The sequence below is a fragment of the Pithys albifrons genome, chromosome 1, assembly GCF_047495875.1.
Source record: "Pithys albifrons albifrons isolate INPA30051 chromosome 1, PitAlb_v1, whole genome shotgun sequence".
Lineage (NCBI taxonomy): Eukaryota > Metazoa > Chordata > Aves > Passeriformes > Thamnophilidae > Pithys > Pithys albifrons.
In genome coordinates, this window is record NC_092458.1 from 117,521,224 (window position 1) to 117,544,677 (window position 23,454).

Genomic DNA, 23,454 nt, shown 5'->3' on the forward strand with positions numbered 1-23,454 from the left:
TGGGTGTGCCTGTGTGTGTCTCTGTGTGTGTCTCTGTCTGTGTGTCTGTCTGTGTGTCTGTGAATGTGTTTCTGTGTGTGTCTGTGTGTCTGTGTCTCTCTGTCTGTCTGTGTCTGTGTGTGTCCATCTGTGTGTGTGTGTGTTTGTCTGTGCCTGTGTATGTGTCTCTGTGTGTGTGAGTGTGTCTGTCTGTCTGTGTGCCATGTCCAGGCTTTGCCTAACCACCCCCCCCCCCGAGATGGTCACTCCACCACAGTAACAGCAGCAGGACTGTACAGTCCAAGGCCCTTTGCTGTGCCCTTTGGGGCTTGAGCTGCACCGTCTCCGTGGGTGTGATTGGGATGCCTTTATTTGCTGCCTGTCCCGCTGCACTCCTGCAGCTTTCCTGCTGTTAAAAGTTTATTTCCACGAGAGCACTTGAAGTGAGGTGCTCTCCTGGCTGGTTTTACTGCTGCATTCTCTTGCAAGCCTGACAACCCCATTGGTGCTGGGGTTAATCCCACAGAGCGGATTTGTAGATTTGTATCCCAGCTCCTCCCTCCAGGTTCACTTTCTGCAAAGTAAAGTTAGCAATGCCTGTGACATTAAAAGGTTGTCAGACCCAATTCCCTTTGCATTTTCCCTGTTTCACTGGGAACTTTCTCTGGGTCAGATTCAAAGAATGATGATTTCCATCAGGTCCTCCCTGTGGAACAGCCATATCACCATGAAGGAGTTAAGAGTGAGAGCCTTAGTCATTTTCTTCTCCCTGTTTGCCTGCCCAGGCTGGGTTTGTCTTTATTTGTCTGCACAAGCCCTGCTAATCCCCAGTGGTAAGATCTTTAAGCCTGTGAACTTTGCCCAAAGCCCCACTGAGCTCTGCACAGTGACAGCAATATCAGGCTCTCTGCTCTGCTTGTTTTCCTTTCCCAGTGCTGTTCTCACCCTGCAACAATGTCATAAGTTCAAGTCAACTTTCGTTTCCAAGCTGTTCCAGGATCAATGTAATTTCTAGTATTTGTACCAGGATTATTTATATTTCTAATTTTCACCATTCACTTGCTTCTCCAGCATCCACTGCACATCTAGCCTTGTGAAAACAATAAACCAAAATCAGGAGCAACTAATTTGCTGGTGTGTTGATTTGGACTTGAAAGCAACAATCTGTTCGTGGGTTAAAAGTGCAGCTTTGAGAGAGAAAATTTAAGCTGCCCTAAAATACCAATCAGGCCCCAGTGGGGCTGAATTCTGCTGATTGTATGTTCTTTGAGTGGCAGAGGTTTGTTAGAGATAGCCCGGGTTTGTCGTGTGGCCGTAGATAAGGACTTGAGTGGCTCAGAGGAGCAGTAGCCTTAATAAACCCCCTTATCCCGAGGCTCCTGTCCCGGGGAGTGCCTGTGCTCCCTTCCCAGCAGGTTTGGGTGCCCTTTGCCAGCGCAGCACTGCAGGGAGGGGGCAGGTTTGCAGCTGCCTGCCCAGATTGGAGAGGGACCCGCCTCTAACCCCTGCTGATGGGCTGCAGTGACACAATGGAGGGATTTGTGTCGTTATCTGAGGTTACATAATCGAGGTTTTGCCTCAGTGTAGCAAAGTATTTAAACAGATGCTCAACGTGATACACAGTGGCATTTTGGTGCATGTTTAAGCCTCGCTGAATTTAGATACTTTCAGCTCAGCAGCTGTTAGGATTCTGAAATAAAGGAATTCTTGAACACAATATGCATTACTTATAACAGAGAGGGGAAATATCTATTAACTGGCAACACAAAGCTGTCTCTAATGGAAGTAGCTGAATATCTGTGTGGATTTAAACACGAATAGCCCTGGATGACAACCAGTGTCTGACGAGGCTGTGCAGAAACATTGACCGTGGCTGGGGCTCCTGCTGCGCTCAGCCAGGAGCAGAAATGCCACGGGAGGGTGTTTGAGGAGCAAGAGAGAGTTGGGCAGTGGTCTGAGGACAACAGAGTGAAGTTAAAACAGGGACGCCGGTGTCGGGAGCTCATCGGGGGGCACTGACCGCGCTCTGGAGACTCCGGTCCCGCCGGGAGGGCCCGGGCGGGTTTTCCAGCGCTGTCCCTGCAGGCGCTCCCGGGAACGGGGCCGTGTCCGCGCTCCCTCCCGGCCGGCGCGGCCTCACCGGGCCCTGTGCTGTGGGTACCCCGTGCTGTGGGTACCCCGTGCTGTGGGCGCCGCGGGGAGCTCCGGCTGCTGGAACGGCCCGGGGCCCGTGGGATGGCCGGGGATAGGCTCACCCCTCGGTTATGGGACGCTGCTCTCCCCTCGGTTATGGGGCGCTGCTCTCCCCTCGGCTGTGGGGCGATGCTCCCCTCGGTTATGGGGCGCTGCTCTCCCCTCGGTTATGGGGCGATGCTCCCCTCGGTTATGGGGCGATGCTCTCCCCTCGGTTATGGGGCGATGCTCTCCCCTCGGCTGTGGGGCGCTGCTCTCCCCTCGGTTATGGGGCGATGCTCTCCCCTCGGTTATGGGGCGATGCTCTCCCCTCGGCTGTGGGGCGATGCTCCCCTCGGTTATGGGGCGCTGCTCTCCCCTCGGTTATGGGGCGATGCTCCCCTCGGTTATGGGGCGATGCTCTCCCCTCGGTTATGGGGCGATGCTCTCCCCTCGGCTGTGGGGCGATGCTCTCCCCGGCTGTGGGGCGATGCTCTCCCCTGGGTTATGGGGCGATGCTCCCCTCGGTTATGGGGCGCTGCTCTCCCCTCGGTTATGGGGCAATGCTCTCCCCGGCTGTGGGGCGCTGCTCTCCCCTCGGTTATGGGGCGATGCTCTCCCCTCGGCTGTGGGGCGATGCTTTCCCCTCGGTTATGGGGAGAACGGAGCGCGCGCAGTGTTCTGTCCACTCCGGGTGTCCGTAGCGCCCGCCGGGCCCGCGGCGGGACGGCCGGCGCGGCTGAGCTATACCCCCGACAGAACTACAGCTCCCGGCGTGCCCCGCGCCGACGCGCACGCGCACTGCAGCCCCGGCGCCATGTTGGCATCCGCTACTGCCTCGCTCTACCGCTCAGGTGCGCCAAAAACTACAAATCCCGGCGTGCCTCGCGGCATCTACGCATGCGCACTGCAGCCCCAGGCCTCCAGTTGGCACCCTCTCCTGCCTTTTCCCCACGGGCGCGGGGGCGGCAGAAACTACAACTCCCGGCGTGCCGCGCGGTGTCCGCGCATGCGCTGCGCGGCGCTGCGCCATCTTGGCTCGGGGCAGCGCCGCCGCCGCCAAACAAACCCGAGCGCGGCCCCGGCACCGGCAGCGGGTCCGGGTCCGGCAGCGCCGCGCCCCTTCCCTCATGCGCCAGGCACGGCCGGGCAGGTGGGTCCCGCTCCCCGCACCGCCCGGGCCGCCCCGCCGCGGCACAGCCGCAGCCCTGTTCCCCCGGCTGGCCGGACCCGCTGCCCCCCGGCCCGCGGCATCCCCCGGGCCCGCTCGCCTTTCCCCGCACACAGGGCCGCGCAGGCCCGCGGGACGGCCCGGGAAGCCCCGGGGGGGAGGGCAGCCCGGCCCCGCTGCCCCAGCCCCGCCGTGCCCGGCTTTGTTCCCAGGCCGGGCCCTCCTGTCGGCGGCAGCGCGAGGGGACGGGCCCCGGGAGCCCCGGTATGGAGGGCAGCCCTCAGCCCCGCCGGGCCCGGCTTTGTTCCCGGGCCGGGCCCTCCTGCGCCCTCCTGTCCGCGGGGGACGGGCCCGGGGCGCTGCCGGCGCTGCGGGTGTCGGGGACAGGCTGTTCAAGAGCGAGTTTTCACGCCGGCTCTGCCCGAGCCGCCCGCGATAGCCGGGAGCGAAACGCGTGCCCCGGGGGAGCGCCGGGACAGCGCCGTTAATGGGCACTGCGCGCATCACGGGAGGGAGGAGATTCGGGGAGCGCTCGGCTGCACGAGGGCTCGGGAAGGAGGTGGGAGGCTCGGTGGAAAGGCTCGGGGTGAGGGACAGCGTGTGGGCAGCCCGTGCCCTCGCTGAGCTGACGATTCCCGCGAGCCATGGCGGGGATGGGGCAGGGATGGAGCCAGTGTGCCCCGGGGGCGTGAGCGGGTGAGAGGAGATTCCATTCACCGCTTGGGAAACCAGCAACTGGGGGCTTGAGCTCACAGCGTGTCTGTTCTTTCGCAGCGAGGCTGAGCTCCGAGGGGGCACAGACAGGAGGGGAAGATGCCTGTTGTGTGGCCAACCCTCCTGGACCTCAGCAGAGATGAGTGCAAGAGGATCCTCCGCAAACTGGGTACAGTAAGATACGATCTGTGGGTCTATGTTTGCCCCCCGAGGGTCTGCCTGCCTGCTCCCTTCATGGAATGCTTTCCTATGGCTACAGGCAACCTGCAAGTGATCTCCTGCATTTCCCACGTGTCACTGGTTTGACAGCCCGGGCTTGAAAGGTTAAAGTGATGTTTGGTAGATGCTCCCAGACCCAGCAAAATGGACAGAGAAGGATTGGTTTGGTTGGATCAATCTCTCATGGATGTCCTGCTTGCAGTGTTGCTCTGCTGGGGTTTTTGCCTCTGTTAACATGCAACGAGATGCTCTGTGAGAGGAGAGTCTTTGGGGGTTTTTTGTTTTGTTCCCCTTCCAGTTCTGTGTCAGACACCTTTCTGTACCCCAAAATGTGTTGTAGTACCCTGGTCTAGCTGGCACTGTAGGACTGAGTCTGAAGTATTAAAGTTACTGTTGTGCAGACTTAGGAGGGCAAAGGCTGGCGCTGTTCTGTGATGTGCAGTTGCACAGATTGTCCTGGCAGAGTCCTGGCTCAGCTGCCACAACACGGGAGCTCTTTGCTTTGTTTCCAGTGCAGCTCCGTGTCTGAGCCCCCTGCCCAAGACAGGGATCCTGGGAGGTGTTTTTGTGCTCTGTCCTTGTAGATCTGAGTGTATGAAGAGAGATGCTTTTGTGTTCTGGAAAGTAATAAAAACATTTGTTCTTTCCTCAGGCATCCCCTTTTGGCTGCCACAGGAGAGAGAATCCTTTGTTAGACCTTTGATCAGATCCAGAACAGTTGGGTTTGAGTTCTTGGGGCTGCATTTACTCAATTAAGGTTGGGGATTTTGCCCCTTAAGTGATGCAGAAGACTAGAAGGGGAGAAAGAAGGCCTTGGATTTCTTTTCAGACTTTATTCTGAGGACCATAATGTTGGGGATGATGTCAGGAAGAAAGTTGAGGCTCCCTCTATCTTCCTGTGACTGTCAAGTGACAGCTTTTCTTGTTCTAGTTTTGCCTGAGTGCTAAGAGATGATGTGCAGTGTCTCCTGACTGTGCCAAGGCTCTCACACCTTGGGAAGCCATCCACCTCATTCTGTGAGAGTGTATTTTCCCTCCCTTTGCCCTTTTCTCTCATTTCTGGGGAGCACAGGATGTGTGTGGCGCTGAAACGGTGCTGCAGATGTTGTGCCCAGCCCTGCCATGAGCTGCACAGCTGTTCAGGGACAGCTCTGGGGGTTAAGCAGGGCTCAGGAAGCCTGGAATGCAGGAGAAGGTGCAGCATGCCAGAGGCTGGGCCCGTGCTCCGGGGTGTTGTTACAGGAGCTGTGCTGGCTGGGAGCACAGAGAGCCCTGCCTGGAGCTGGCACAGCCCTGTGGGGTGGCTGAGCCAAGCAGGGCTGCAGCTGCACCTGCCTCAGTGGCACAGCTGGGCTGGCAGGAAGGAAAAGGGAAAAAAGGATCCCTTTTTTTGTTGTTCTGGCACGAGGTGTGTCCCCACGAGGGGCAGGGCTGAGGCAGTCACAGAGCAGCTCTGCCTGCACAGCCTGAGGCTGGGGAGCTCGGGCAGTGTCTGAGCCTCACATCCTGCAGGATCCAGCTGCTTTGCAGAGCCCTGCCTTCCCAGCTCCCAGCACAGCTCCAGAGCCCTGCCTTCCCAGCTCCCAGCACAGCTCCAGAGCCCTGCCTTCCCAGCTCCCAGCACAGCTCCAGAGCCCTGCCTTCCCAGCTCCCAGCACAGCTCCAGAGCCCTGCCTTCCCAGCTCCCAGCACAGCATCTCCCTTGGCCCAGGGCTCAGCAGCAGCAGGGTTACTCCAGCAGGAGTGGGGCCCAGAGGTGATCTCTGAGCTGGGCAGTACCTGCTGCTGCTGCCCGTGGTGATCTCTGAGCTGGGCCGTGGTGGTGGCAGCTCACTCTAGGTGTGATGGGGCTGATCTGTGGAACCTTTTTGGCTCTCCGGTGTTTTGTGTTAGAGAGAGAACACCCAATTAGTGGCTGTTGCCCAGGCACAAGCTGGTCACAGCTCTCTGTAATCCTCCCTGCCTTCCAAACAGCAGAACGTGCATTTCTCAAGCTCTGCTGTAGAGGATCTCTATTTATAATGCAGGAAGGAAAAACAGTCTATCCTTGCTAAATAATTATATGGTTCTAGCTGAGAATTACTTTGTTAACAGAGGGAAATCATTGGGATCTTAAATATTGTAGCATGGTTGTCTAAATAAATGTTGATCTTAGTAATAATCATTGCATTAAGTAGCCAGTGTTTTATAACTGAAGCAGTCAATGCTTCTGTGGGTCACTCAGCATCCCTGTGCAGGATGCATAGTGCACCAAAGTGACTCTGCTTTGTGTTTTGTCTGCTTGATCTGGACAGGAGGCAGAACTTCTTTTCAGCACATTTCCCTGATTTGATCTGTACATTAGCCCCTTGGAACCCTGAACTGAAAGCTTTTCAGAACAGCACCAGTCTTTTCTTTTGCAGCAAACTTCAGAGGTGCTGGCTTTGGCCTGCACCTCCTATTCCTGGTTTTGGTTAGATGGGATCTGTTCTGGGGTTGGTTTGGGTTGGCTGCTCCAATGGGGGTGTCAAGTGAAAGGCATCTCTGTAAGGATCTAAAGAATTTGTGTTCTTGGTTTAAAGAAGAGTTTGATGAACATTTCCTTGAGCTGTGTGAAGCTGGGAAGAGCAAGTCATCCTTTGGTCAATGAGCAGGCTCCATCATTTGCTCTGGGTGTATCTGCTCCCTGCTCAGTGGGACAAGATTCAGAACTCTCAGGAGCCTTTTTCTGTTGTATTTTTTAAAACTCCAGTGGCATGACATCCCAGGCACCTGGAGTTACAGATTCCCAGGAAATCAGTTGCCTTTCTGTGGGTTACCTTTGTGATGGCCCTGAGTTTCAGCAGGGCTGGGTTGTTTCTTTGAGAGCAAGTTCAGTTCAGTGTGTTGCGTCTTCTCACACTCAACCAGTTGTACATATCAAGTAAAGGGGCATGAAAGATTATGATGATGGCATTTAACAAAGTGGAGCTGATGTTCTCCATGCTAATTAAGGAAAGGCATTACCTAAAAAACAGTTGCTCTTTTGATAGTGTGTTTTCTTTTCCAAGCCAAGCTTTTTCATGGAACTCTTAATAATGATACGTGTTAAAAGACTCTTCTGCTGCTTCTAGAGAATACTGAGCTTCTCTCCAAATTGGGGGACAGTTTCTTCAAGCTTCCTACCTGAACTGTCAGCTCAGAGAGAGCTTGACATACTCATTTGGGTTTACAAACTAGATAATCCTCTGTCATGAGACAGTAGCTTCATAGCAATGCTTTGTGCTGCAGAGTAATTGACTGAGGGAGCTCTAAATCATTAATCTCTTTTGAATAGCACTACATAATTGAAAGACATGTTCTTAATTATTTTGAAAATTAATAGAATACTGTCAGTAATGAGGAAAACAATGTGTGTTTTTCTTCCCTTTGCTGTGAGCATTAAATGGAAATACTCTGCTCTCCCTCAGAACTGGAGGCATATGCAGGTGTCATCAGTGCCTTACGTGCACAGGGAGACCTTACCAAGGAGAAGAAGGACCTTCTGGGAGAGCTCTCTAAATTGCTTAGGTGAGTAACCCTGACCTTTTTAAACTCAGGACCTTGACCTGCTTTCATTTAAGGTCTTGCATGCTTTTTTCTATCACCCGGATCATAAAGCAGATCTGAATTTGGAGGAGTAATTCTCCATGTTACAGAGGTTTAATTCCTGTTCTGCCTGGAGTTTTTAATACAGAAAACAAGGATAGTTCTGGGTCGAGGCTTTGCTGATTTGCTGGTGCCTTGTGGGAGTGTTGGTGGCTGCAGCTCATGAGTGTTGGTGGCCTGGGGGTTTGTTGGGGTGCAGCTCCAAGGTCTTGGAGCCCAGGGTACCTCAGGAAAAAAAGCTGTGTGTTCCATGTGCATTTTCCTGCCATATCCTTTGATTTATCCCTCCCATTAGCAGGTTGGATTCCAGCTCTTCTGCAGGGATACCCTGTGAACAGAAATGTTCTTTTTATTCCTCAGTAATATTTTTGAGCAAGAATCCTTTTCATTCTTTCTCACTGTGACAGCAAAAGTGAAGTGACAGTCTCTTAAGCATAGATGCTTGTTCCCTTTCCTCCCTGAGGAAGATTATTGATAAGTTTAGTGTCAGCTGGAAGTGCTGGATGAATGTTCATGTCCCCCTGACCTGGCCTGTGTGGCTGTTCCCAACAGCATCTCCACGGAGCGGCACCGCGCCGAGGTGCGGCGGGCGGTGAACGACGAGCGCCTGACCACCATTGCACACAAGTGAGTTGTTATGGGGCACTGCTGCCCTGAGTGCCACAGGGGCCTCTGGAGAAACCCACTGTGCCACTCTGGAGATTGATGGGGGGTTAAAGAACAGTGGTTAGAACAGTGTAGGGGTGAGGGGATTACTGTATCAGAGCACATCCAGCACCCAGAAACAGTTACATAGCACAGTTACACTCTGGGACCGGGCCATCCCATTCACATACTGGTACAAGGAACAGCCTGTTGGGCATGTCAAGCTCTCTCTAAGACAGACCAGAAGAGACATGGACTAGAGAAAACAGAGTTCTATTTCCTATTCATTTCATGTCATTTCTAGATCATGTTTGCTTTATTACTTTTTGTTTTGCCTTTAGTTTTACTTTAATCCATTTGGTTATATTATGAGGGACTTAACTACATAGAAAAGACAAAGGGAGGGGAAGAGATGGCAGAGATTAGTGGAAAGCAAAATGCCAACTGCCCAACACAGCAGTGTGTCAGCAGAGAGGGGAAAAATGGTCAGAGCAGAAAAAACTACAGCAAGGGTGACATCAGTGTCCCCTGTGCTGTGACAGTGCAGCTGCTGGGCTGGTTCCTCTTTGCTGTGCTGTCACTGACTCTGAGGAGTGGGGAGGAGCAAGAGATCATGTGGTTATGTGTCTTTGAGAGTTACAGTCTTAAAGAAAGGAGGAAAAATAAGGAAAAATAAGCATGTACTTGTCAAGTCAGGATTCTTTTCTTGAATCAAGTTTTCGTTTTAAGGTAGCAATTCTGGTCTTAGCATTTTACAGAGCATGCACAGGTTGTCCTGAGGGATTGCACTTCAGTGAGATGCTGTAATCCAGACAAGGTGCTACTGTGAAGTGCTGCTTCTCTTTATTTTTCCTGTGGTAACTCCTTGTGAGTCAGGGTTAGTAATACAGTATGTGACTTCTGTCATCCTCTAACTCATTAGGAAACCTGACTTTGGTAGCCTTACTGTCTGCAGCATTTGTACTGTCTATTTTTTTTGTTTTTAAAAGGTATTTTGTCCTCAGCTCATGAAGTTCTTTTCGTACTACATGAATATGTATTACACAATATAGTATTTTGTACTGTGTGAATGCTGATTTAACAGCAGAGCAGATCTGTGTGTTTTGCAAACTGCTTTGTAGTGGCTTTTGCAGCAACTTGCTCACAGTATTTCATGTGACAAGTTGTTCTTTATACACATTCCATTATACACATTAAATGGATTGATTTGCTTAAAAGCACTGCAGCATTGGAAAATAGTTTACCATTTTGGTTTTGCTGATTTGGTGAATGACTCGTGTAAAACAGTTGTAAACAGAAACACTTCTCCATGCAGAAGAGAACAGCGTTTTTATCTGACATTTATGTGTGTGTGTAAGTTCTAAGGTAAGAGCAAACCAGAGCAGAGGATTGGTTTCTGCTTAGGAAGATGCTCAGGGTGTACTTGAATAACGTTGTGTTCTGTCACCTTGTTTGAGACTACTGAAGTAAGTCTTGATCTCTTCTGTTCAGGTAGAATGAGATTTCTATTAGAAGCTGAGGGGTTTTCCCTGCACCATAATCCTTTTCAGTAGTCTTTATGAAATCCACTGGGTTTCCAGGCATTGTTGTCACCCAGAAGTAGAGAGTGTCCCAACTCCACCTGAACAGCAGCTAACCGAGTAAGGGAGGCTGGAGTTGGACGTCCATGCACATCTGGCCCTTGAGGGGCTCTGCAAAACAAAACAATAAAAGAAGAGTCAACTCTTCAGTTTAATGTGAGGGGTGCTCTGTATGAGGTGAGAGGGGTGAGGGCCCTCATGTGGTGAAGAAAGTTGGATATTGGTGCTGGGGTATGTCTGAAACTGCATTTTAGACTCTCAGTGTGGGGGGGCAAAAACAGAGACTGAAATAGGAATGCTGAGTGTTTGGAAGCTGGTGGGAATGCTCACAGCGTGTGCCTCTGTGTTCAGCATGTCTGGGCCCAACAGCTCCTCGGAGTGGTCCATCGAGGGCCGGCGCCTAGTGCCGCTGATGCCGCGGCTGGTGCCGCAGACGGCGTTCACCGTCACCGCCAACGCCGTGGCCAACGCCGCCGTGCAGCACAACGCGAGCCTGCCGGTGCCCGCAGACACGGGCAGCAAGGAAGGTGAGCGCCGGGGCGGGGAGTGGGACACAGTGGGACAGCAGGAACTGCTGGCTCAGGGCTAAGGTATTAAAGGTATTGTTGGAAGGTCGTGTTGGGCGGGACTTGGAGCGACCTGGGGTGGTGGCTCTGGGTGGGCTTTTTCCTTCCAACCCAAACCCTTCTTATTATACATTATTCATAGAAACGTATAAACCCTTTTTTAAAAGATACCCTTCCAGTATCTCCAGCGTAAATGGGGCGTGTTTGTCTTGGTGTGCACACGAGTAACTGCAATACAAAATCCCCAGTTTGTCAGGAAATGAGGGCAGCATTCACTGATTCACTTCTTCAGCTCTGTGAGCTTTCAAAACTTGAACCAATGACTTCAGATTCTGTAAAGTTCTGTAAGTGATGAAAGGTGCTTCACACTGGTTTAAGAATGGAAGTAGGTTTTGGTGGAAGTCAATAAAATACTGTTTTGGGGGTTATTCTTGTTCAGATCAAACATACTAAAGTAACAGGTTAAAAGTTGCTTTCTGCTTTCCCTGTGCCCTTGAAATGTCCACATTCCAGCCTGCTTGGCTGAGCAGGCCTGTGTGATGCTTCATGCAGCTGGAGAATGTGTGACACCTCTTGAAACAGGTTGGTTTACCCTGTTTTTGTGAGATGCTGGATCATTGTACTGTTACATGTAAGAAATGGTTTAAAAAAGCTGATCAGCAGAATCAACCTTCATTACTGAAGGAATATTTTGGGTTTTTCAACTGATGTGCTGTTGAGAGGCAACAGCACTTTTCTATTAGTTACAAGTCTAGATATGATCATTTACAGAAAAGCAAAAAAACCCAAAACATTGAATTAATGCTAAAAGTAAAAAATAACAAATTATAAAATAAAACATCAGATTAATACCAGAACCTCTCACATTGGCAGCACAAATTTCTGGGGATGGGGGGAGGAGGGGAGGTTGGGTTTTTGTGTCTGTCTTTGAGGACCATGAGCTCTGTGGCCATGCTGAGCTCCAGCTGGGGAGTGTTGCACAGTACCAGGATTGCAGAGGCAAAGGTGGGGGTAACGATCCAATGAGGCTTTGGCTTCCATTTCAGTTGTTAAAACAGTGATAGAATAATGGGATTCTGCACTTCAGTTATATGGAAGGTGTCTTTTCTCCTCTTCAGTGGTGGTTTGCTATTCCTACACCAGTACCACTTCAACCCCAACAGCCACCCCAGTTCCAAGTGGCAGTGTAGCGACAGTGAAGTCCCCCAGGCCCGCCAGCCCCGCCTCCAGTGTAGTCGTCCTGCCAAGTGGAAGTACAGTGTACGTCAAAAGTAAGTGCTGCCAGCGCCTGCTCAACAGAGGGAGACAGAGGGACAGGCTGAGTGAGACACCCTGACCTTGGGCAGGTCCGTTAGGGCCGCTGTGCCTTCATTTAGTCTGAATTTGCTGCTCCCCTTTTCCAGAGAAATTGTGTTCAGGGTAAATCCACTCCCAGCAAAACAGTGCAAGGAGCAGTCATGCTGCAAGGGCAACAGGAGGGGAAATATTTTGAAAATAAAGTACAGAAATTGCTTTATACCAGTGGATTTCTAATCCATCTTGCTGAGAGCTTGTCTTTAAGGTGGCTCTGCTGGCTGCTTCTGCAGAGGCCTTCCCTCTTCATTCTGCTTAAATAATGGACAGTAGTCACTTGAGTTAGAAAAGGTCCCTCCTTCCACTTTCACAGCTGACACAGACTTTTTTTGGTTTAGAATGCAGTTTGGTGAGCATTTATGTGCTTACATTAAGGTATGTCTGGCCACTCAGTGATTTACTTGGAAGTCAGTCTCAGTGAGACTTGCATTCCTGAGCAGCTGTGAAAGCTTTGTATGAATTCCCACCCAATTCCCATCTTCCTGTATTTAAATTTGGAAATTACACTTCTAGCATCGAGAAACAGTCTTTTTTTTTTCTGTTGTGTGTTTCTCCCCTTCTTTGTTTGGCTAATAAATCACCTAGTTCTAAAAGCAGAGTACAGCCTCAAATATGTGATAGGTATTTTATTTGACTAATAATTAAAAATGTTTCCTTTAGTCCTTGCTTGGTGTCTATCAAAACGACAAGGAAAGATTAACACTGAAGTTGATAAGTGGTATTTTTATGCTTGCTGTGGTTATCTTTAATATTTTAAAAATTATTTTAGGTATTGTGCTGTGTGTGTACTTTGGGTTAAGCTGAAAGCTGGAGGGAAGTGCCACATTGTGCATAAATACCATTTGACCTGCAGACCCCCATCCTTACTGGCTGTGTCAGCCCAAGGAACCCACTCTGTTAAGGTTTTTCATTTTTCTCATTTATGCACTAATCATTCAGCTTCAGTTTATTTAAAGACTCAGAGGAGAATGTTCTTAACATCTTAAAAATTTAATGTAGACCTCTATTGAATTATTACACAGTAATGAGTATCAAACCAGTCTAGACACAGGGTAGAGGGATGATCATTTTTATTCTGTCTGTCCCCAGATTTCATTTTTTCCCCACTTTGTGTGCTTCATTTTTTATTGTTTGGGTTTTTTGTATTTTTAAGGAATCCTGTCTTTGGGAATATGTTCCATCAGGCACAATAACAACCTGCTTGGGAGCGAGCTGGGGAGGTCTGAGTTCCAGCTCTGACTCTGGCCACTGGTGTGTGGTGTCAGAGCCTGGCTGGGCCATTAATCCCTCAGTGTCTCTGCTTCCCCACTTGCCTGTGCAAAACTTGGTACCAGTGCAGTTTCTAACATGACACAAAAGGAATAATGTTCCTGCAGAACCCCAGCAGTGAAAACAGGAGACAGAGTGAGCTGTGCTTGATATAAACTGATGTTCTGCTGGTTTAATCTCACTTTCTTACTTGGTTGGTTGGTGGGGTTTTTTTGTGGGTGAGGACCACAAACAGTTTTCTTTTCTGTAATTCTTGGTGCCCCACCAAAGTGACAGCTGTGTCCTCCTAACATCCCAGCTGCATGTGGATTTTGGATTCCGAGGATTCTGAAAGTTGGAATTCCTGCACGTGGTCAATGGGGTTGGTGCACTCACAGTGACAGGTTTGCACTCACAGTGATGCTGAAAAGCCTGTCCATACCAACCCTCAGCCATGCAGGGGAGCTGTGCTTTGTGGAGGGAGGACACCACAAGGTTCCTTCAGCAGGTTGGTGAGCACCCTGAGATCCAGGCACACATCCACCCTCCATTTGTGCTGCTGCAGCCAGCCAGAACTGAGCTGTGGGGGTCAAACCAGCTTCAAACAGAGCCTGGCTCCTCTGGTTCCGTTTCCCATCCATGTGGATTCAGCTGCTGCCCTTGGGGATGGACCTGCACCTGAGCTGGCACTCCTGCTGAGGGAGAATCCCATTTCCCACAAGTTACTTACTGTGCTACCAGGCACTTTCCTGTCCATGTTAATTCCTGCATCTTCACTCCTGGAATGCCAGATATTTTGTGATTTTTAATTAGAGATTGGCCATACTTAGATTCTGACCCTAATTGGAGGTGCACTGCCAACCCACTTTGCTGGGGTTACCAGCAGCAAGGCTGCTTTTTTCTGGGATGGTGCTTTAATAATCCCCAGGCATATGGAACAAGATCTTCAGTTGTTTTCTGCATAGTCAGGATTGCATCTCTTCAGCTTATCTCTGCTTGTTTGGGTTTTTTTTAACAGTTTAACACTGGTTAACATAAATCACAGAATCACTGCCTTCAGTGCTAACCAACAGCTGTAAGAGGTTTTCAAGGTTATTCAAATGTGTCTTCCTGTAATCTAGACCAATTTATGAACCTCTTGCCTACTTTGAAAAATTTCATTTGGATTTAAGAGCCATTAATCATGTTTTATCCTTTGCTGAGCTGAACATTCTGCAGCAGATTTTTGTTAATGTGTGTGCAGTAGATGCCTGGGAGGAAGAAGGAACCCTTTTGAGCCTGGACTTTTGTTTTTCATGATTGTGGTTTAGGTGCCTTTTTATATCTGTTGCACAAAAGGCATCAAAGAAGGAAAAAGCTGATAAAGTGAGGTTTAATCTTCATAGCTAAACCCTATCTAAAAAAAGGATCTCAAGATGCTGTATTGTGGTGAAAGGGAGAAGGGTATGTAAGGATAAGCATGGCATGAAGGTGGTGCAGAGGCTGCAATCAAGAGGCCTGTAAGAGGATAAACATTGGTAGTCCAGTTGGTGTAAACAAAACCACCACCAATACAGTGTGGAGTTTTAAACTGAAATGTGTGTGACATTATTCCAATTCCCTCTGTGTGTAGTCTCATTAGTCAGACTTGTGGAGACAGAATGAACTCCCTGTACTGGCTCTTACATTCTTTTAATCTCTCAAACTGAGTGAAGTAACCCAGTAACTGAGTACCCTGGGTATTTGGGGGGTTGTCTCTGATTCATGGGCTGTGTCAAGGACTGGGAGCATCTGAGGTGTGATAAAGGTTGGTTGTGACCATGAGATGCGATGTGTCCTCTCTTTATCTTCCTTGAAAGAGCAGCCAAGACTCAGCAGGTGTGTAGTGTTTCAGGGAGCACTGGGAGCTGCAGAGAGGGGAGACAGAGTTCAGCCACAGTGTTTCTCTTGCAGGTGTCAGCTGCTCAGATGAGGATGAAAAGCCTCGCAAAAGGCGGCGAACAAATTCCTCCAGTTCCTCCCCGGTGCTCCTGAAAGACGTCCCCAAGGCAGTGACTCCTGTCACCAAAACTATCACAGTGCCTGTAAGTGGCAGCCCCAAAATGAGTAACATAATGCAGAGCATTGCCAACTCCCTGCCACCACACATGTCTCCTGTGAAAATAACCTTCACCAAGCCCTCGACACAGACAACAAACACCACCACACAGAAGGTATGTGGGGGAAGCTGCCAAATGTTCCTTTATTTGGTTTTATCATTGAGTAAGATGTTATGTTTGACTCTTCCTTTCTATGAACTGTCTGGCTGTTTTTTATGGATTGCCCTTGGGATAAGGCAATCCCTGTTTAAAATGAAGCAAGAGAACCCCAAGCTCTTGTGTGCCTTTAGTTCAGCTGTGTGTGAAGGGACCTGGATTGACAGCTGTGGAGACTGAAGCCCTGTTTTTATCCACAGAACAGGTCCAGCACAGGCAGCGGGAGTGCAAGCCTCCCCCAGACTGCCCCAGCCATGTGCCTCAACCCTGGCCTGAAGGGACCACTTCTAGGGATGAGAGGGGATTCAGTCTCCATGCTCATTCAATTCTTGGCCTCTCTGGTGAGCTGCCAGCAAGGTTGCCAGTTAGTACCATTTGTGGTGGTGGGTTTTGTGATATGGACACTAGTCCACTGAGAACTGGATCACATAGGCCACTGAACAGCCTTCAGATGGTAACAACTATTGGTCAAAGGTAATCTTTCTTATTTCTATTTTCCTTATTTATAAGTATTCTTTGCAGTAGTAGAATTCCAGGAGAGGTGGCATGGGCTTTCCCTTTCCAGGCTTTTTACCTAGAGACTAGTTTTTTTGGGCTCTATAAAGCTTATTCTTGGAGCTGATCAGAGACTGGGGGGCTTTGTTTTCCTTTCAGTGCTGGTGTGCCATTTCTCATTCTGCATTAACAGTGTGACAGTGTCAGAATCAGTCGTGTTATTTCAGCTGGGTGTGCCCAGCTTGCATCTCAGGGCAGTGTGTGGAGAAGCTTTTCCTTGTGTGAGTTTTGTATTGGACTCAGATTTTTACATGCCTAATCTATGGCATGACTATTTTCCCATGCTTTAGGAAGCACTTCAGATGTGTCTATTTTTCTGTTCTTAAGATGTGAAGAAAAGATGAATGTCTCAGACCAAGTTCACTCTTGGCAGTTACTAATTAAGGCAGACTTCAGGGAGGGGGTGTCTCCGTGGAGTTAATTTGGCCTCGATGCTGACAGACTGGTGGTGGGCTGGCCACTAACAAGCAATTCTTTCCAACTCTGAGAGCTTGACTGTTGAGCTCAAACCTTCGCGTGGTATTTGTTCTATTAATCTGAATTGTTTTACGACTCTCTTTGGCTTAGCAGGTTCCCATGTCCTGATTTTTGGAACCTTTAAAACCAAGTAAGATCCCTGAAGTAGAGTGCAACAAAGATCTTGCCCTCTGACCTTTTCCCACTCCGAGACTCTCTGATGCTTTCCTTCGATTCACTGTTCTTTAACAGTGTCCTTAATCAAATCTCATCCTGAATACATGTACAGAAACCCAGCAGGGAGCATAAACCATCCAGTTAAATGTCCTGCATTCAGTGCAGCAAACCCACAGCTCCTGCAGGGCTTAACCCATTGTTGCTCTTCAGGCTCATCTTTTGTGCAGGAGAATTTTATTGCCTTAAATCCTGTAGGGTTGTATTAACTATGGGTGTTGTATTTCATGGTAATTAAAGGCAGAGAGTGTTAAATCTCCAGAATAATGGACTGTCAGTAGAGTCTGTGCTGCAGTTGTGCCTCTGCTTGTTCTGACATGGGAATTTTAGTGTTTGCTTTGCTCAGTATTATCTGACTCTTACTAATCTGCAGTGACAGGAAACTCAGTGCTTGTTTCGTGAGGCAGCCAGAGCAGAGTTTGTATCTGAACTTGTCACCCTGCCCTCCTGTGCTGGACTTGGGTGTGCCAAAACATGTCACTGGATCGTTCTGGTGGGAGAAATCCCCTTTCTAGTTCTCAGTGAAATGTCAGACTTGTTCCCTCCTATCCAGCAGCACGTTTCCCAGTGAGCTGTTGGATGTGAATGAAATCCCTGTTTTTGCATGGCAACTTTGGGGATTGCTTTGACATTGCAGTAGGTTGGAGGAAGATTTGTCATAGCAACTAATAATGTCACAGCTCTGATTTCTGGATTCCCTTTTGTAGTGGAGTCCCCTGTAGGACACAGAAGGAACCAGCTAGTGGAGTTTCTGACAGTTAATGCCTTTATTTTTTCAGGGACCAGGTTTGGATGTCTCTCAAAGTAGAGCTGACAGGAATAATTTCAGTGTATGCTGGGAATTAGTTTTTACTGTAACAACAACAGAAAAACCAACTTGACTTTGTGTGTGTTTCCACAGCCAGGCAGTCTCTGTGCTGTGAAACATGTGATGAGTTCTGGTCCCCACCACGAGATTCTTTTGATCATATGTGAGAAAAGAGTATTTCAGAAGTACAATAGTTGTGATTTGAGCTGTAATACTGTTATATTTTTATCTCAATTGTATGTTTTCTGGATACACTCCATACAGGAAGTTCACCAAACTTTGTTCTGCTGTGTTGATTCTGAAAGATGGACTAGAGTAGACCTTGGAGGATGCAGGTGGTAGAGCAGCAGGCTGTGGAAACCTTGTCCTGCAGGCCCTGGGCAGGTGTGGGCAGCTGCCCCTGGGGGTGCTGAGGTTCTGCTTTTCCCCAGATCAAGATATTGAAGGTTGAGCTGAGGAGCAGAGACCATGAAACAGGTCTGGGGCACAGGGAGAGGCAGCAGCAGCCATGGGGGTGAAATCTCCTGCTTTATTCCATCCATGTGGTTATTTCCTTTATTGTCCTTCATTTTTCTTTAAACAAATTATATGAACTCTTTACTCTTACTGCTTGATCTGTTGCTTAAGTCTATTTTTGGTGCCATTATCATATTGTTTCTTTAACCAGGAAGGTTTTAGGAGTCCTTGAGTAGCAGTGTAGGGTTTGTGAGCTGACCCAGGTTTTCTTTGCTCCTTCTGGACCTTTCTTTTCTGCCTGCTTTTATTACATGGAATAATTAATAAGTCTAAATTTTCAAGGTTGTAATAAATGAAATTTTTACTGGGACAATTGCTTTATTGAAATAATTTCTCCACATTCTTGCATGGTAAACTGAAGATATGTTGTATTTCTGTGCTTTTTTGCTATTTTAACTGTGTAAGTACAAGAAGGTACATATAAGTAGAATAAATACATAAACGGTCCCCCTAGTCAATAGTAAATAATAATAAAGGCTTAGTTTTGTAGGTCAGTTGCATAAGGACAAACCTCTTCCAATGTTGTCAGGAATTCTGTGGCTTTCTGTGTCAGATCAGATTCATGGAGTTCTAATTATAACCTGCACTGGGTTGATGTTTATTCTCTTCGAACAAATGGTTTTCAGATAAAAAGTGAAGAATTTCTAGTTACTGAGAGTTCTAATTTAAGCAGAAAATATTTCAAACTTAAGCTGTTTTTCTTGCACTGATGAAATATTGTTTACAGCCTTGTGGATCAAATGTATTTGCTATTACTGGCTGAGCAAGTGCTGGTTAGTTGTTAAAGAGAAAAAAACATCATCTCTTTTTTCTCACTGCTATTTTTTGGTATTTGTAGAAGTTTTGGGAGAATGGTGCTTAAATCTTGCTGGAACTTCATTCAGTGTCATTGAAAATGGGCTTCAAACTTCCTGGCCCAGTTTAATGAAGGCAAGCAGTTCATTCCTGTCTGTTTGCCTTCAGACATGAGAGAATTCTACTTTAATTGGATAGGAATTGTTTTCCTGTAAAAAAAAGTCCTTCTAATTGTAGGGAATTTATTAGCACTGCTTCTTCAAAATAATTGTAGGTTTTGTTGCCAGAAAATGTGATTGACACTCTTAATAATCATTTATCCCTAAAGCTAAACCCCAGACAGACATGTTACTGAAATATTATGCTTCTAAATAAACACAAAGAACAAATGAATTTCCTGTTGCTTTTCCTTCTCCCAGGTGATAATAGTGACCACCTCTCCGAGCTCCACCTTCGTGCCCAACATCCTCTCCAAGTCCCACAACTACGCAGCGGTCACCAAGCTGGTGCCCACGTCGGTCATCGCCTCCACAACGCAGAAGCAGCCCGTGGTGATCACTGCTGCCCAGCCCAGCAGCAGCTGCTCCCCTGCCTCCTGCTCTGCCAGCACCGTGGCTGTCACTGCCGTGGTGTCCTCCACCCCCTCCGTGGTCATGTCCACCGTGGCACAAGGTAGGGCCATGCCCCGCGCTCGCCCTGCTCGGGGGTGGCACGGGGGACTCCCTGGGAGAGGAGGGAGGCAGAGCAGGTGTGGGAGGGGCTGCCCATCAAACCAGGCCAAGGGGCTCCACTGACCTGCTTGGGGAACTCTTCTCCTCTTTACTTCAATTAGTGTACAGGTCCTCTGTTTAGAGAGACTGTGTGAAGTGCTGTGACAGCTCTTTGTTTTTGAACTGACTTGCATCACTAGAACCCTGTAACCTCAGAATGACTGGCTGTAAGAACTCCATCTGATGCTTGGAAGTGGATGTTTCCAATACTGGAAGGTGACTCCTTCTCTAAAAGCCTGATTTACAAAAATATGCAAAGTTAACATCAAATAAATCCAGCTTACCCTCAGCATGCCCAGATGGCAGTTCTGAAAGGCAGAGAAGCCTTCACATCTTTTTGGCTGTATTTTATCAGCATGTCAGTTTTAAAGTCCGTTATAGTTAAGACCTGAGTGGGCCTGATTAAAATTCCCAGGTTTCTGATTTCAAACTCCAGCTGTGTGTGCCAGCTTGACTTCTCCAGTCTCACAGCCACCACTTAACACAAAGGGAAGCTCTGAACCAGTGAAGGGGCCTTAATGAGCAGCACTTCAAGCAAACCTGCCCAACAGTGACCAGTGTCACATGGCAGGTCTTGCTGGCTCACGTTGTCCATTCCACACAATGTTGGGGAGCCACATGAAGGGTGAGAAGGTGTTTTCCTTCCATATTGCTCCTATTAGTACAGTCATACGTTACTCTGCAGAGCAGAAGGGCTCACAGCAGACTTTCATATTGTTGGAACTGTTGAATTTTAGTTGGGTTTGCTCATGGAAGAGGCTGTAACCCTGAAATACAGCAGGTGGAGCATCTCTGTAACAGGTTTTTTCCAACACTGTCAGGGTCATTGCATAAGATGCTGGTGAAATATTTGGGGACATAAATTGATAATCCCTCCAAATGTAAAGAAAGTTAAACTCAGGGATGAAAACAGCTTATTTACATTGCCAGAATTGTAGTTTATTATGATTTCTGTCATCACTGCCATCTCTAAATGTAGAGAAATAAGAGAGGAGATTTTTTTTGCTGTTTTCCACTATAGCTGGGATTTGGTTAAAAATTTCCTTCATAAGGTATAGACTTTGTCTGTTTGGTGCTTATGGATGTGCAGTTTAGAATCAAATATGAAGACATTTTGCTGGAAATGTTGTGACAACAACGTAAGGGAATGAGAGAAATAAGTAATAATAGTAAGTAATAAGAAATATTTGGGAACTTTCTTCCCATCTTGCTGCAAACTTCTTTTAATCACTTTATTACTTGTGGGATCACGTGAACTGGCAACACAAAACTTGTCCCACAGTTTTCTAACTTACCATTACTTGATTTTTTTAAAATACCAACTATGTTGCTAATAGATACTGCCTTCTAATGTTGATGGGTTTGATATTTGACATCCTCCTGTCCCCAGCTTTTTGTCATCATGATTTCAGAATCATAATGTCACAGAGTGTTTGGGGTGTTTTGTTCCACCCCCTGCCGTGGGCAGGGACACCTTCCACTAGCCCAGGTTAATATTTATAAATAATACAAATATTTTCACTAAGTATTTTGCTTTCTTGGAACTTAAAGATCAGGCTTTGAAAATATTACTGAATAATTTGTGCTGCACCAGGTGCAGGGAGCAGACTGGGGTCGTGGTCTTGCCATTGCTGCTGTTGTGCTGCCACGTTGTACATCTGTGTAACGGCTCCTCACCTCCCAGCAGGGCAGTTCTGCTGCTGGAGCTTTATTCTCTCACACACACCTTTCCCATGCCCAGTTGGTTGTTGTGTCCAGCTGTTTCCAGGCTGTGCCCCCCTCTCAGTGTCCCCTTTGCTCTCCACAGGTGTGCCCACGTCGGCCGTCAAAGTGGCTTCCGCGCGGCTGCCGTCACCCAAGGGGCTGGTGGGGAGCCCCTCGCAGCTCCTGGCACAGTTCCCCAAGCAGCACCAGCAGGCCCCCAAGCAGCAGCACCACCAGGGCCAGCAGCCCCAGCCCCAGCAGCAGCAGGTGGTGCCAGCCTCGGGGGCCCAGCAGCAGCCCCAGCAGTCCCAGCTGCCTCCCGGCATCAAGCCCACCATCCAGATCAAGCAGGAATCAGGTAGTGGAGTCGGTGTGCCCGTATTGGGGAGCTCTGGCTGCAGCTCAGGGCAGGCTCTGTTTGGGGAGCTCTGGCTGCAGCTCAGGGCAGGCTCTGTTTGGGGAGCTCTGGCTGCAGCTCAGGGCAGGCTCTGTTTGGGGAGCTCTGGCTGCAGCTCAGGGCAGGCTCTGTTTGGGGAGCTCTGGCTGCAGCTCAGGGCAGGCTCTGTTTGGGGAGCTCTGGCTGCAGCTCAGGGCAGCAGGGCAGGCTCTGTTCTGCCTGGAGTGTGCATGGGGAGCTGTGGGGTTTCCTGAGTGCAGGACTGGGCTGTGAACCTGAGCCCACGGACACAGTGAAGGAGGTTTCAATGTCTTCAACTAGCATTACTTAAAGAATTTGGTTCCTTCATTCTTGTTTGGTTCAGGTATTGCAGACCATGCTTTAGGAATGTGTTTTATCTTTAGAGGCTGAGAGGTATGTAAATAACTTCAAAAGTAACGTGATTGGCAACCTGGAGGACACCAGTTTTCTGAAGATCCAAGAGCTGTTCAACTGTATCAACTGGAAAAAGAAGTTAATAATCCATGTTTTATTCTATTATTTGGTCCAGAAATCAAAACCTACTTTTGAGGTACTTGTCAACACAAATACAGTTAGATCTGGGAGTTGGACTGGATCCTTTCTGTAATGTTGATTCATTCAGCCGACTTTGGGCAAGTCATGCAATCCTCCTTCCTTGGCTTTCTCTGCTGTAGCACACAGTTCTTACCTCAGTAAGAAGTAATGCTGGCAAGTTACCCAGTTCTAAAGGAAGAAGTGCTATAAAAGTGCAAAGTATTTTTATGTGTATTAATACAAAATTAGTATTTTATATTAATCGTGTCAGTAACATTATGTCATAGCCATACTATTTAGATGAAAGAATTAAAATAGACCTTAGAGTGAAAAAATAAACAACCCTACTCCTGTCCTTTGAAAAAACTTCCTTTAGGATTATAGGACCATTGCTTAAGAAAAAATTAGCTACTAATGAAGGCAGATAATAGGCCTTCATCCCCCAGTCACTGAGTAATATTGGCTCAGTAAGAGCTTCCCTCTCTGCTTTCTCTTGTGGGTTTAGGATCAGTGTACTTTTTAGTTAAAAGTCTCTTTGGAAATGCCATCTGATACCAGTTCTTTCTGGAAGATGAGAATCAAGTTTCATGGAGATTTTATTTTTTATCCAGTTTTGTGTCTGGATGATGCCAAGGCTTCAGTTTTAATTTCAGTTTGGAGCTTGGTTGCTCTGTACTGCTTTTGTAGTCAGCGTAGAGAAGAGGAAGCATCTCTGGAGGATGTTCCACATCTCCTGTGGGCGAAATTGTTCACACAGAAATACTTGTGTGCAGGTGTGAGTGGCTCCATCTCAGTGGGATTCATGGCCTGTGACCACCACCTTGCCCTCCCCTGGAGCAGAACACAAGATGCACATCTGCGTGTGCCTTTGAGCAGATGAGCTGAACCTGCTGGTTTGCAGCTGAGCAGTGAGTCTCACAGAGGTCCCATCCCATTCCCCAGCACAAGATGGAGAGGGAGGGGCCAGGATCCTTGCAGGGCCCAGGTGCCCTCATCCTTCATTCTCACTGAGTCTGCTCAGAGCTCGCTCTGGCTCAGTTTCTTTGTGGCTTCAAGATAACCAATAAATCAAGAGGAAGGGGAACAGTTTACTTAAAACAACCTTCCCTAGCCAGTGTCTCAGTTGCTTCCCTACAGTCACCAATACTCCCTGTGCAGGAGGCTTATTTTTAAATTT

At 48.3% G+C, this 23,454-nt stretch overlaps 1 protein-coding gene across 4 annotated transcripts in view; it reads left to right on the top strand.

The window, feature by feature from the left end:
* Positions 1-3,173: 3,173 nt before the first annotated feature.
* The window catches only part of EMSY (EMSY transcriptional repressor, BRCA2 interacting), a 36,840-nt gene continuing 16,559 nt past the window's right edge, over positions 3,174-23,454 (top strand). Inside the window, exons 1-10 of one of the 4 annotated variants that reach the window (XM_071565021.1) lie at positions 3,174-3,304; positions 4,097-4,205; positions 7,684-7,783; positions 8,414-8,488; positions 10,438-10,613; positions 11,771-11,923; positions 15,186-15,445; positions 15,688-15,828; positions 19,271-19,523; positions 21,429-21,683. In XM_071565021.1, the coding sequence (XP_071421122.1) occupies positions 4,136-4,205; positions 7,684-7,783; positions 8,414-8,488; positions 10,438-10,613; positions 11,771-11,923; positions 15,186-15,445; positions 15,688-15,828; positions 19,271-19,523; positions 21,429-21,683 (1,483 nt within the window). In that variant the 5' untranslated portion in view covers positions 3,174-3,304; positions 4,097-4,135. The remainder of the gene's footprint in view (positions 3,305-4,096; positions 4,206-7,683; positions 7,784-8,413; positions 8,489-10,437; positions 10,614-11,770; positions 11,924-15,185; positions 15,446-15,687; positions 15,829-19,270; positions 19,524-21,428; positions 21,684-23,454) is intronic. The other 3 variants (XM_071565029.1, XM_071565037.1, XM_071565047.1) reach the window with 3 other exon arrangements.